We start from the raw sequence: 13,987 nt of genomic DNA, 5'->3' as shown, positions 1-13,987 counted from the left end.
TGTTGCCGTGCATGCAAGTGAAAAGTGATGGATACTTCTGTAGCTACAGAGGACGGTCCTGTGAGGAATCCTCCTCAGAGTGCAGCACATTTTATTTAAACTCGGAGAGGATGTTGTACATTTCCTCTTAATTTGATCACTGACACTTTGTTTTGTCTGTTTCCATACTTTTATTTATCCCATACTGGGGAAGTATACAAGAAATGAATTCCCAAAGAGGAAGAGCTCAAACAGGCACAGGCAAGTTTATTGCATTGGCGGTGGGCCATCTCATTTCTGCTCAAAAAAAGTAATGAAATCTCTCAAATGACCCAGGCAACTCAGATTTGTGAGACAATTTCATATGCCAGAGAAAGTGCTTTTTGTTTTATTGGAAGTATTGCAAGCTAGGACTTGGATGTTTAAGTTGCAAGCCCAGCAGAAGATGGATTAAACACACCTTTTTTCAGCTGTTATCAAGGTCTAAAAGGGCCAATTTTGGTGTTATGAAATGTAGCTTTTTTATTTGCCCTGTTGTAACGAGTTCTCCTCTCTCTTTTCTCTGTCTTTCTTTGCTTGATTTCAGGCCTGCTGGCTCAAGGTTGCACACAAACACAGAGGAGGGAGAACATGACTCACCGGCCCCTGCCAGAGACTGGCACGGGGCAGCTGTGCCAACCTCGCCCCTGCCTGCCACTTTAGAAGCTGCCCTGGTACGCCATGACGGAGAGGTGCTGAGGTAATCCCCCTGACGATCGTCCCCCCTGGCCCTCAAGAACCCCCCCTGCCCCTATCCTGTCCCCATCATGCTGCGCTTCCTGCCTCTCAAACTGGGCCGCCTGTACCGCTGTCTGAAACTCTTGCTGGTGGTGGGATTGTTTGTCATCTTGTTGATGAACACCCACAACCTGTTCGCCTCCTTCCAGAAGAATGAGCTCACGGACAGACGCTTCATCAACCTCAACAAGTGTCCCGCCTGCTTTGGCACCAGCTGGTGCAGAAAATTCATGAACGGCCAGGTATCCTTTGAGACATGGGGTCGACTAAGATTCCTGGACGTTTTCAATGTCAAGAATGTTTACTTCGCTCAGTACGGCGAGCCCAGGGAGGGGACCCGGCGTGTGGTACTCAAACGGCTCGGCTCCAACCAGGAGCTGGCCGAGATAGACCAGAAAATCTGCAAGAGAGCCACAGGCAGGCCGCGCTGCGACCTCATTCAGGCAATGTACAAGACTGAGTTCGCAAGGATCAACGGGGACGTGCGGCTGCTCACACCAGAGGTGGTGGAGGGCTGGTCGGACTTGGTGCACTGCCCCTCTCAGAGGCTGCTGGATCGGGTGGTCCGCAGGTACGCTGAGACCAAAGACTCAGGCAGCTTCCTGCTAAAGAACCTCAAGGACACGGAGAGAATGCAGCTGCTTATGACCCTGGCATTCAACCCGGAACCGCTTGTGCTACAGGTACTACTTTAACCTCTTTTCATTATCATGTGTTTGTCAGCGCAGCCTCTGGTTCAAGTAACGTGTATGTGATGCCATATGAGGCTTTAAAGGTTGCTGCTTTATTTTTGTATGAAGAAAATATCCTCTTTTGAGAAAGAGGTGCCTGGTAGCTGATCCTCAGCACCGGCTGTTTTCATAACAGTTGATAAGGCACGGTTCCTGGATTACCTTTGCCACAGCGAATAAGAGCATCATTATAAAGCAAGCCAGGGTGTTGGCCCACAAAGCCCCCAGTAAATTACAGGGTGGGAATCCTCCCTTTTCCTTCCTCCTCCATAGATCTGAGACAAGCCATTACACCCTCCCTAAACTCGAGGCTACATCCAGACTCAACGTCCGCTTTCTGGAGCACGAAGATTCCTCTACTTAAGACTAGAGAGGGGTTTGAAAGCTGTGGCCTCCCAAAAGATGAGAGATTTTGGCTGGCGGCAATACTGCATATTTAACACTATATGTAGGGCAGTTTTGAATTATTCAAAGATGCATCTGTAAATGGTCCAAGTTGTTTTTAATTTTAATATACGTCTGTGTCCACCGGAGTCTGGTCTTTTGTGGGAGACAGCATACCGAGGGATCTCTTACGGGGCCTCTACGTGGTATCAGAATAGATATTCTTGATCCTTCAGCAAATCTTTTCAAAAATAAATGCTTCTTTTTAGTTTCTGACCTAGATTACTGCATCTCTTTCAGGGTTCTAATAAAAAAACAACAACATTTAGTTGAAATTTACAACTGACAAAAAGAAAATGTTTTAAAAATCCCTTTTTGAAGCTTCTGTCGTTAACATTTAATGAGGCTGTGACAGAATACGGCAACGTTAGACATTCTAAATCGACTTGGAGTAAATTAACAAACGATACATTCTGTCAAAGTCAAAATGATCTCTCTTAATCTTCCTTTGGCGTTAGGTAAGAAGTTAAAGCGTAACCCTCTTCGACCCCGTACTTCTGCATGTCAAAGCAGCCGACTGTATTTCATTGAAGCACTACCCACATCCTCTTTGTCACTGGTTTGCAAGCAGCCAATCAATTCCAATTTCAATCTGGCATTGACTTTGTCTCGTGAGGGGACAGAACAACAATGGTCACGGCCCGTGTAGACATTCAATAACTTACTCTGACCTCCAACCCCCCCTCCTGTGAAACATAGGCCTGCACACCTCCAGGCGTTTCTGAGGACAAAAGGCCAGATCAGCCTTTTAGTCTGGTCAATCTATAAAATCTGATTAGCCAAGTGTGGTCCCTTCCCCGCCCCCCGCCCCCCTTTTTCCCTTTTCTCTTTCTTTTCTGTCTTTCTAAAGCTTTCTTCTATCTGTGTCAGCCCCCCTATATTTCCCCCTCTGCATGTGTACGCTCCACAAACTCCGGATAATTCCATCACTGTTTTTAATGCCATTATGCCCCAGTTCAGAGGCTGGTTGAATCCCCCCTCTCCCTCACAATCCTTATCTTTTGGCCCTTTTCCACTGCACCGTTCCAGCCCTACTCGGTTTGGGTACCTTTTCCCCCAGCCCGAGTAACGACTCATGGCGTGCGGGGTCGTCATAACACAGCTGCGCATTCACGTCATTTTGAACGCAACACAAACACAACAATCCCAATCATCAGCCACTAGATCCCAAAAAGGTCTGGACCTTATCAACGGACCACTGAGAAACTTTGTGTGCAGACATTGTACATTACTGATGTTGCGGGCGGCTGTGGCTCAGTGGGTAGAGTCAGTCGTCTATCAATCAGAAGGTTGGGGGTTTGATCCCAGCTCCGGCAGTCACATGCTGAAGTGTCCTTGAGCAAGACAGTGAACCCCGAAATGCTCCCTCTGTTGTTCAGAGGTGTGTGAATATGTTTGAATCATAGACTGTAAATAAAAATGGACAGCGTTGCTCCGCCTCTTCCCGTTGTACGGTTCTGAAGCCAAAAAATCCCGCTCCTGGGCACTGCCATTGTGCAGCCAGAGCCTGTGAAGCCACTGTAAAGAGCTCCGCCCTAGAGCGTAGCGTCATAAGACGCTGTGTCCTTAGAAGTTTCCCTCTACGGCGGCTGTGAATCAAAGGAAACCCGGAAGTAAAACCCCGTTTTTCAAACTCTAATAACTAACGAAAAAGAAACTTTTCAGGAAAAAGAGGCCTTGAACACAAAACAGTCAAATACTAACTACATATCACCACAGCATACGGATGTGAGAAACATTCGTGCGACGTGTATTTCTTTTTAAAGTTTGACTGCTCCCCCATTCAAATGAATGGGGAGACGGATTTTTTTTACCTATACTGCAGCCAGCCACCAGGGGGCAGACACACTGCTGAAAGCTTCACCACCAGGGGAGGATCCGGCTCGCTTGGTTTGAATGAGATTAGCTAACACTGATGGTCCCTCACTACATAGCAGCCTCTACCATCAGTGAGTGAATGAGTATGAATGGGTGAATGTGACGAGTAGTGTAAAGCGCTTTGAGTGGTCAGAAAGACTAGAAAAGCGCTATAAGTACAAGTCCATTTACCATTTTTTAAAAAAATGGTGGGTTTGATTCCTGTGTTGGGCGTCGCGCTCATGACTCTTCGGTGACGACATTCTCTGACCAATCAGTGGCCAGCAGCCTGTCGACCGCACCTATTTAGTATTGGCTCAGTTCGCTTGGAACAAGAGCAGAGCAGGTACGAAAAACTGGTATCTGACACGAGGTACCGCGCCCGTGGAAACGCAACACAAACCGAGTAGAGTCGAGTCAAGTCGAGTAGAGTAGGGCTAAGACGGGCCGGTGGAAAGGCCATTAGACATATCTACAGACAATGCACCATCACATGTGCATTTTCCATAGCCCTCCCTCTTCCCCCTGCCTTCCTCGCACTGTGTAGCCTTTGCACTTTTACAGGGACTCATGAATTGTTCATCTCATCCTGAACTTGTGACCTCCAGGCACAAGGAAGAATCTGTGGAGTCTTTGTGAGTACCACGCCTGTAGTAACAGATGGTGGGCACGGTTTGTACGTGTGTGTGAGTGTGGATATTAAACAAAAAAAAAAAAAAGAAGTGCTAGATATCTCTCGGATTCACACATCCATTCCTGAGTGCCTCGACTGTTCGTCAGCATCACTGAACTGAAAAGACGAGGGGAAAATTTGCTGAGAGACTGGGAGACCCTATACACAAGGTTGGGCAGCAGTAGACCATAAAGAATTAATGGCGTCTGTAGAGATTGAACGGGAGACGTGCTGTACTACAACACCTTGGTCTTGCCAGAGGTTAGTGCTACTGTGTGGGGACTGGTTTCAACGAAAGGTAGAAGAATGTGGGCTGAGTTTTATGGCCAGTTATTTAATGAAACCTGATCCTTATTTCTACTATTTATCACCCTGCCTTCTTGCGAGCCCTAGAGCGATGCTTCTCTGCGCCTGGTTGTAGTTAAACACCTCTTCCTTAAGTTGGAGACACCAGTATCTCTCAGTGTGTAATTTAAGTGTGCTATATTTAGTAGAAATGATTTCCTGCTGTCATTGGTTGCCAACACTGTGGTTTTGAGGTTTTCTCTCTCTATCTCTCTTCCCCGCCTTTTAATCAGTTAAATAATGCCAGGAACGTTTCTGCTGCACGCTCGGCGAGCCGCACTCTCTCTTCGAATGGCTTCTGTTTCCTGCCTTTTTGAAGCCACAGGCAGTAAATCGGCCCTGTTTCACTATGAGAAACCAGACCCTCTTTGTCAGTGGGAAACAATCTGCTGTGTTGTTTCGGTGCTGGCCAACAATGCGTTTTCTGTTGCTCTGCAGTACATAAGCACGCATACGGGCAAACACACGAAACAGAAACACACACCACCACCACCCCCTCTCCTTTGTCACGTGGAAGACAATTTGGCTTTGGGGAATAAATATTTTTGGAAGAAAAAATGACGACAGGCAAACAAGAAAATCCTCGTGCAATGAGAAGCACCTTATGCAACTTCATCTGTTTTGTCTCCTCTTAACTAATGCTTTTTCTTAAGGTTTCCCAGATTAGTTTACTGTTATAAATGCGCCAGTGTCAAGTGGCTCAGCAGAGAAATACTACTCTGCTGTTTAATTTGCTCTCTAATTTGACAATAACTCGGTTTGCATGAAAAGCGAGCAATAAATCCCTCTCATTTTCTCCAGCTAGATCCTTATTTGCCATCCTCGGCTCCTCTCCCTCGGCTACATGACTCACCGATTCATCAGGTGATGGTTGTGTTTGATGGAGTGCATCTGGCCCAACCTTAAATTAGTTCGATTTAGCCCAGTCCTCTCTTCCCAGTCATTAAGCGTGGTGAGTTCGCCAGAAGCATGTGACTGCGCTCGCACCCTCTTTTGGTCCTCAGCCCCGACTTGCTCAGTGAAGCTGAGAATAGGATGTGACAAGCCTGTGGGGTTAACTCAGTCATCTCCTCTAGACTCAAATCTGTGCTCTCACAGACACCCCTGCCTGTCTTCTCTGTTCTTGTCCCTCTCCACCATCTTCATATCCTCCTCCTCATTCCACACCCCCACTCTCACCTGACACAGAAACATACTCTTCAGAAGCTTGTCTTTTTTTTTTTTTTTTTCCCCTCTCTGAACAGACGTCTAACGCTGATAGTAAATCTCAGGAAAGACAGAAAAGCGAGATTAGATGGATGACCTTATCTCCCATTCCTCCCTAAGATTTTGACAGCACCATTTAAACGCAAATGTGAAGGTAAACATTCACATGGTGTGAGCAAACACACTGGCAGCTTGTTTGAATTTTTAAAACAGGGAGATGCCTTTTTGGTATGCTGTTGATTTAATGAGTCCTTGCATAATCTATTACGATGCTCATCCACTTTAAGAGTCTAAGCCAAAGTAAATCGTATCAACTCCAGGTTTTTCTTGGCATGCATAAAGGTAAAGCAGGTACTTTGAACGTGACCCACTGAACCTTGATCTATTTTTAACAGAAAAATAAATTAATTGCATCACTTTGTAACGGATATGCAACCTGCTTGCAACACCTGTGAGTCAGATACTCTTACATGTCTCAGTGAAAATCATGAAAGGGGCTGTGGTTTGCTGTGGTACACTAAAGGTTGAAAAATTTAGTTATTAGAGAAACTGTGATTACAAAAAAAACTAACTTGTTTTTCAAACCACCATGTGTGAATTATTATAATAAATACATAATAAAATAACCAGCAGACTGAGGGACAGTTTTATCCACCAGGCAGTCAGGATGCTGAACTCTCCCTGTTTTGCCCCCTCTTCCCACAGTGCCCCCTTAACAGACTTAACCCGGTCACTGACCCCCCCCCCCCCCAATCAATCCTGAGGCCTGTCATCCTCAGGACTGAAACGCACACACTCACTTTGATTTTAAATTTGCTCTATAGCAAAGTTTTTGCACTGTTTTAAACTGTATCTTATTATTTTTATAAGCTTACTTCTTATCTTTTTCTAGCTTTCCTATGTTTATCTGTTGTTGTCGTTGCTAGGGTCTGAGAGAGAAACGTAATATCAAATCCTCAGTATGTCTGGTGCATACTGCAGTTTATTTGACAATAAAGAAGACTTTGGACTTTTGGTCTTGGAAATAATAGTATGGGGCATAAAATATACATTGGAAAAGAAGTAGATGTAGGGCCCTATGAAATCTGTTTGTTTTTTTTCCAAATTCCATTTTTTCTATTTAAATTTTTCAGAATTCTGTTTTTTACCCTTTACACGTATTTTACCACCATATAGTGTGTGCTTTCTGTGTCAGTGAATAATATGTCTGTTAATGAAATGCAAAAATCCTTAAATTTATTGATGCTACACATCATTGCACAATTTTACCCAGTATTTCAAGTCAAAACATAATGTTGTAATATAACAATTAGTGCTATAAGTACAACGTGCTTATAGCACTTATTGTTTTCTCTGTTTTTCACACAGCTTTTGGACGACAAGTGGTCATCACGTATCTTTATGATTCCAGTCAACTGTATTTTGGCAGAATTTGCAAAAAAGCATGTCACCTGTCACACAGAAGTAATTTGGGAACAGTTCAGCTCTGTATTTTGGAGTTAGAGATGAGTTTCATAGTTTTTTTGCAGACTTAGCCAGTGTTTCTGGTGGCTGCTTCGACATGTTGTTTATTTCGGGAGGGGGCGGGTGAGTGTTTTTTGAGGAGATGCATGGATGGTGCCACGAATGAGCCATCCCAGGAAACATTTCCCCAGACAAACATTCCATCTCCTCATGATGACAGCATTTCAGTCACATTATGTCAATTTCCGCGATATTCCGCATTTAAAAGTAGATCCTATGAACGCAGAAATCATAGGGCCCTATAGATGGAAACATCTACTCCACAACAAATCTCAACAAATCTTTAAGAAGACCGACCGTTTTCTTTGTCTCCTTTGTGACAGTGTTGGACTGTATAAAATAGGGGAGCAGATGCGTGACATCACGGATACTACGTCAATTATTTATACAATGAATACAAATCATAAACACTTTATCATGACATCATAATCATCATAGGCATGTATCGAACAAGCGGCAACCTCCAGTCCAAAATTATGAGTCCAATGCAGAAGTGTTAAAAACTGCAGTTCATCAGGGATCTGCTTGAGTCTGGCTCCAGAAGTACCGGAAACCACATACACACCAATTAAAAAAAAGACAATCTTTACAGCAGAAATAAACATGTTTACAGCCTGGTACAAAAGACCAGTGTAGATATTGAGATACGAGTCTTCCAATGAGAGGCACAGCTGACTTGATTGACAGGCGGGAACACTATAGCTGTTGGCTAGGAGGCTCAAAGCTTGCCTCTTTACGTCACAATCGCTTGACAGCAACAATATGGCTGCCGCCGACAATTGGCCTCAAAACAGCGCTTCAGAAACGGATGGGTGACGTTACAGATACTACGTCCACATTTTATACAGTCTATTGTATCAAATCGTATCTATCTTACTATACTGTATTGTATCGTATCGTATTGTATTGTATTGTATTGTATTGATCATATTGTAATGATCATATCAGATCATAACCCATCATATCGTATCGTTGTATAGTAATGATCGCATCTTCTCAAATATACATATATATATATAGAACCATGTGGAATGGTATCGTATCGTGAGTTACACTGCAGTTCCATCCCTTATTGACGATGAAGAAATAATTTGCCTTCAGTAGTCAATAATTCAAAATATAAACAACTTGGAAAATGTATTTTTGCAAGCAACAATAGATGGGGTGATTACAAAACCTCTGCAATATTAACTTCAATATTGTCAGCCTTTGTTTACATTGTCTGTTCAGAATTCACTCTGCAATCTTATGGTCTGGTTTTCTGGGTCATGCCTCTTCACAAAGAGGATCAAAGCGTGTTTGTTTTTTTAGTTTTATTTATTTCTTTTTATTCAATCACAAGCGCTGCATGCTATCCCGGCTTAAGTCAGAGCCTTCTGTCTCTGAGGCCGTCTCTGTGGCTTAGGTCCACCAGTAAATACTATTTAAGTTGCTAGCCTGTGATTAGAACCTTTGTTTTCAGGTCTGGGGAGGATTGTGACGCTCTTAGCACATAAGAGAGGAGGTTGTGTACGCCGCTTAACCCTGCTTCAAGTGCTCCCAAACCCCCCTTTCATTATTCTTATAGGCCTTTGTGTACAGACTGAATCCTGTTAGGATAAGACAGGGAGTTATCTGGGCCTGACTCCCCTCGTTTGGCCGCCCTCACTGGATGGAGGCCCTGGTGGAAAGGGGAGAAGAAGAGAAGGAGGAGGAGGAGGAGGAGAGGAGGGTTTGTGTGTGAGAGAGTGTGTGTTGTACAAGCCAGAGCCTTGTGGTGTTTTCCCCCCATTTGAATGAGCCAGACTGCTTGTGTTACCATAATCCTTTCTCTCTTTCTTCCTCTCTCAAAGCACACACACAAACATACACACGCACACGCATGACAGCTGTGTTTGGTTAGGTAAATGCCTGTGGCTGGACCCCCACCCCTTTCATCCCACCCACAAGCTCCTTTTTTTAGATTTCCCTGCACCCAGCAGCCCCCCTAGCTTCTTTCTGTTACACCCTGCACCCTTACCAACCTTACACCCAAATCCTGGAGCCGCAGTCCTGAAATGCGAGGAGAGAGTGCAACCTCATTCACAACTCTCCCCGGGCCCCTTAAGATAGCCAATATGGATCAGTAACGAGTGGCTCTTTACTACCCCCCATCCCCAGGAGAGCTTCGCTATAGAGCAAGAATATGCTTTTCAGCCCATCAACTTGCCTGCAGTAATAAAACTGTCCACTGGATTAAAGCATCAGACATGTTGCTCCTATCAGAGAAAATAAGAGATCAGACTGCATAGGGGTGGGAATGGTAAACCGGATCTGACTTGGAACCGGTTCCAATTGATCAATTCCATCGGAATTGTACACCTCAAATGTTACCAATTCTTCTTAACGATTAATTTCCCAGCAAGACGTCACATCACGTCGCGGTACGTTGCATTACGTCACACACTCTGCAACACAGAACTCCTTCTGGCTCTATTTTAGTAAAAGAGATGAGAACAATGCCGTGTGCAATCAGTGCAACGCTGTCATCTCATGTAAAGGTGCAACTACCTCAAATTGCTGAAGCATTTGTTGACTCGGCCTTGAAACTTGGGGTTCGCGTCGGGCCGAAGTGGAGAAGGGTTCTATGTGAACATGTTCGTGTCAGGGAGGTGAACCCCGGCCTACCTCTCCCCTTTCAGAGTCAGGACGCTCTTCCTCATGCTCCAGAGGCCAGGTCCAGATTCAGGCGACCGAAAATGAGGCACAGAGAGCGGGTAAAATACCTCCGTGATGACACCCGGATGAAAAGCGTTTTTTCGCTCCAAATTGAAATTATTTTCATCCAGGCCCCAGAGTCCACGTCCAGACTCACACGGCCGAAAACGAGGCACCGAGAGCGGGTAAAATACCTCTGTGATGACCCCGGAGGAAAAGCGTTTCTCCTCTCCAAATTCAAAGTCTTTTCATCCAGGCCCGAGGGGCCATGTCCGGACACACGCAGCCGAGAATGAGGTCAACCTATTGTTCAGTATGTTCAAGTTGAATATGTTCTTGTTCAGTCTTGTGCAGACATAAATTTGGAAAAAACAAAATGGTTCCTTTTGGTGAGGAAGACTGTGTGGAACTACTTTATTTCCCCTCGAAAAAATACTCAGGAATCGTTAGGAGAATTGATAAGGAATTGGATTGATAAGCAGAATCGACAATTGCATTGACATTGATACAATCTTAGCAATTCCCACCCCCAATACTGTAGCATCTTTAAGTCATGAGCATTTGCACCCTTAGATCTGGTTCAATGTCTTCTCCATTATGTGATTAGTTCCTTTTTAAGAAATATTCCATCAGCTTTTGTCCTTTTCTGCACAAAGGTTCAAGTGCAGGGTCAGCGACGTCCACCTCACTCTGCCCCAATCATAATTGGCGCCTGCTCTGAAGTACACAACCCTTGATGTAGGCCTCAAACCCACAGCCCCTCAGGTCTAATGCCAAGCTTGACTCGGGTTCCTCCCCGGCCATGTGGGCGGCAATACCACCTAGACTGAGTCAACACCGCTGCTATGACTTAATACATTCCTGGTCTTCCAGTGTGGGGGATTTATGAGGTGGCTTAGGTTCAGGTCGGGGAAGGGTTTCGACTATCAGCCAGCGGCGGAGTGTACTCTAGCAACCCCCGAGCTGCTCTGCCCTGCGCTCTCATTCCTCATCCTGCTCTCATTCTCTCTCTGCAGACTGAGCTAACCCATTTCTATCTCCGCTCAGGCTGCACAGAGCTCACTGAATCATGTGCACGCTTCCTCCTTGTGTGCTGCACAAGCCGACTCTTTGTGGTTTTACTCAGTCTATCTACCTGACCTTCATAGTCTTATTCCTCTTCTGAGCGCAGTGCTTATGACCTCCTAGTTTCTCATTGGCTCTGACTTCTGAAGACATGCACGCACACTCACATGCGCACACACACCAAGCAGTCCTTTCTAGTGTCTTCCTTCAATGATTTTCCTGTTTCCCAAGACTGCTGCCAGCTCTACACACTGTGACTTTGCACTCCTTTGAAGCGTCTGTCTGGTAAAGAAAAAGGCAGGTCCTATTCTAAATTCAGAAACATGCACTTTACAGTCTCTGTCTCTCCCTACTCCTTTTTCTCCCTTACAGACAGACACAAACGCTCTCCTCAGCTCAGTGCTCTGACTAGGCATTTCCTCGAACAGACAGCATCACTGCCCCGTATTGCAGGTTTTTTGGGAGTGGAACAAAGAGAGTGAGATGGGGAAAAGCGGGGTTAGCAGGAGAAGCAGCAGCAGCAGGAGACGAGAGCAAAAAAGGAAAGAAAAGGGGGTAGCGCCATGTGTGCCAAGATGAGGAGTTAGCGCCAGCTCCCCTGTGGGCCCTGAGCTGTAGCTGCAAGACCGAACGACTGGATTTTAAACTTAAATGGGCCACAAAATGCCAGACGGGGCTCGCCACACATCCTCCAGACACACAAGGTCAACAGGAGAGCTGAGCAGAGAAAGAGACGTGTTCCTCCAACTTGGCAGACCTAACCTTGCAGCGCAGATGTGACTCTTAGTCTTAGTGCTGAGCTCCCTCTTTGATAAACAGGCTGAATAATGTTCGTGTTGTAACATTAGTGTTGAGGAGATTCTTTTTTTGTGCTGTTGTTGTTGTGTCTCGCTGAATGCGTCTGCACGCCACACTTCCTCAGCTTCACTGTTTGATCGCGGGACTCCTGACAAGTCCTGTCCTAACTTGTTTGCTATGAAGCGGCGGAGTTTTGTGGAGGACAGAAAATGTTGAGAATTTCCACCACACCCTGCTCGAGGCTTTAACGAGCTTCACACATGAAACGCTTCTGTGGCAAACTACTAATTTCCCTTTTTAGCTGTAAGTAGTTGAGGTTGCAGGATGAAGGCAACCGGCGCCTTTAAAAATCTTGCGCTTGTGAACGCAGCTCTGTGTGTCCTCTATGTGTGTGTCTTTGTATGTATATGTGTGTTTGATTGACCAGTGTTCTTTGCAGGGCAGCCAAGGCAATATCTTGGGAGCCGCTCATGTTTACTCGGCCCCTGAATGGAGGTTGTTATCAGCCCTGGTCACGTTGCATGTTCTCATTCACATGCACTTGGATACAGTTTCACATAGACACACACGCACGCGCGCACAAAGAACCCCTTTCGAAGTCTCTTTCTCACACACACACACACACACACACACACACACACACACACACCCACGCCCTCCCCCGAGTGGCCCAGTAGAAGGGCATGCCTTTGTCAGCAGATGTCAGGACGCAGGTGTGTGTTCCTGTGCCTCTCGCTCCATTCGTTTCATCCTCTCCTCCAGAGGCTGCCCATTTGTCTGTGGCCCTGTTTCATTTCAGCCCACTCCAATCTCCCTTTCCCAAGAGGACACCAGTGTGTCTGTTGTAGTACAGGAAAGGGAGTGGAAAGCGCAAAAACCCTGCCCTGTCAATGCTACTGTAGCGTGTTGGTACAACCTTTTTAAGATTAGATAAGTCCGACTTTAGGCACAGAAGTCGCTGTGAGGTCGTCTTTAATGAGACAATTCTGTTTTCCTCAGCTTTGTACACTCCTTTTCATTGTCTCTGCAGCAAGTCTCATTATTTCTGTGCAACTGCGAAAAACTGGTGTACAGAAAATAAGAAGGGCATGAGGCGCCAGGTTCTGTAAGTTTAAGGTTTTGCTACGCAGGAGATAAAAAGCTTTATCCAATGACAGGAACAGGAAGTGATAAGACCTTTTAAAGCTGTAAAAGTCACTGGGATGTGTCATTGGCAGATTTGCCCCTTCAGCATTTTTCAATGGCATAACATTATTGGGTGACGACTGGTAAAATTCACTCCCTGTGAAGCACACTCACACACACGTACAGTACCTTTCCAATTCTGCTCTTAGATAGTGCAGTGGATGTAACATTAGGCTGGGCTTTCCAATTTATTTCGCCCAACAGCCCCACCCCATCCTGAACGCCTCATTGCAGACGTTAATGACTTCTGCAGAGTAACCGTTTAAAGAGCGCTAAGGGAGAATGATTGGTGGGACATGTGGAGTATTTATCAACCTCTGCAAAAAGGTGAGTCTGAAATCCCAGAAGCTGAGGTGCCCGCTTCCGTGTGCCTGCCAAGAGCACTCGGTAAGTTCTCACCTTTTTGGACTCACTGCCCATGAAACTTAAATATAGGAAGCTCATAAAACTGACACCAAGATAAGAGTTGTCAAGACCTCGGTAATAGGCGCAGCGCAATGAGGCTGTCAGCCGCTGTGAACGAGCGACGTCTACGTTAAGAACTGTGGACGAGGGCCGGACCGACATGAAGGCATAACAGTCGTTGACACTGTCTGAAAGTAGCCTCTGGGCATTCATCCCTCTCTCCCCCCACCCCAAATCTGCCGTCTTTTGCCCATTCAGGCTGCAACCTGACAACAAAGAGAGAGATGTGTTTAGCAGGCAGGCAGGTCTTCGCTGGTTTATT

The 13,987-nt window shown here is 45.6% G+C and overlaps 1 protein-coding gene across 1 annotated transcript in view; it reads left to right on the top strand.

Annotated features, from left to right (window-relative positions):
- Positions 1 to 13,987, top strand: part of dipk2ab (divergent protein kinase domain 2Ab) — a 35,727-nt gene that overhangs the window by 7,816 nt on the left and 13,924 nt on the right. Inside the window, exon 2 of the mRNA XM_034706669.1 lies at positions 566 to 1,439. Coding sequence (XP_034562560.1) covers positions 786 to 1,439 — 654 coding nt within the window. The 5' untranslated portion in view covers positions 566 to 785. The remainder of the gene's footprint in view (positions 1 to 565; positions 1,440 to 13,987) is intronic.

The sequence above is a fragment of the Notolabrus celidotus genome, chromosome 17 (assembly GCF_009762535.1).
Source record: "Notolabrus celidotus isolate fNotCel1 chromosome 17, fNotCel1.pri, whole genome shotgun sequence".
NCBI lineage: Eukaryota > Metazoa > Chordata > Actinopteri > Labriformes > Labridae > Notolabrus > Notolabrus celidotus.
The sequence above is the reverse complement of the archived record's forward strand: the minus strand, read 5'-3'. Positions and strand labels throughout refer to the sequence as shown.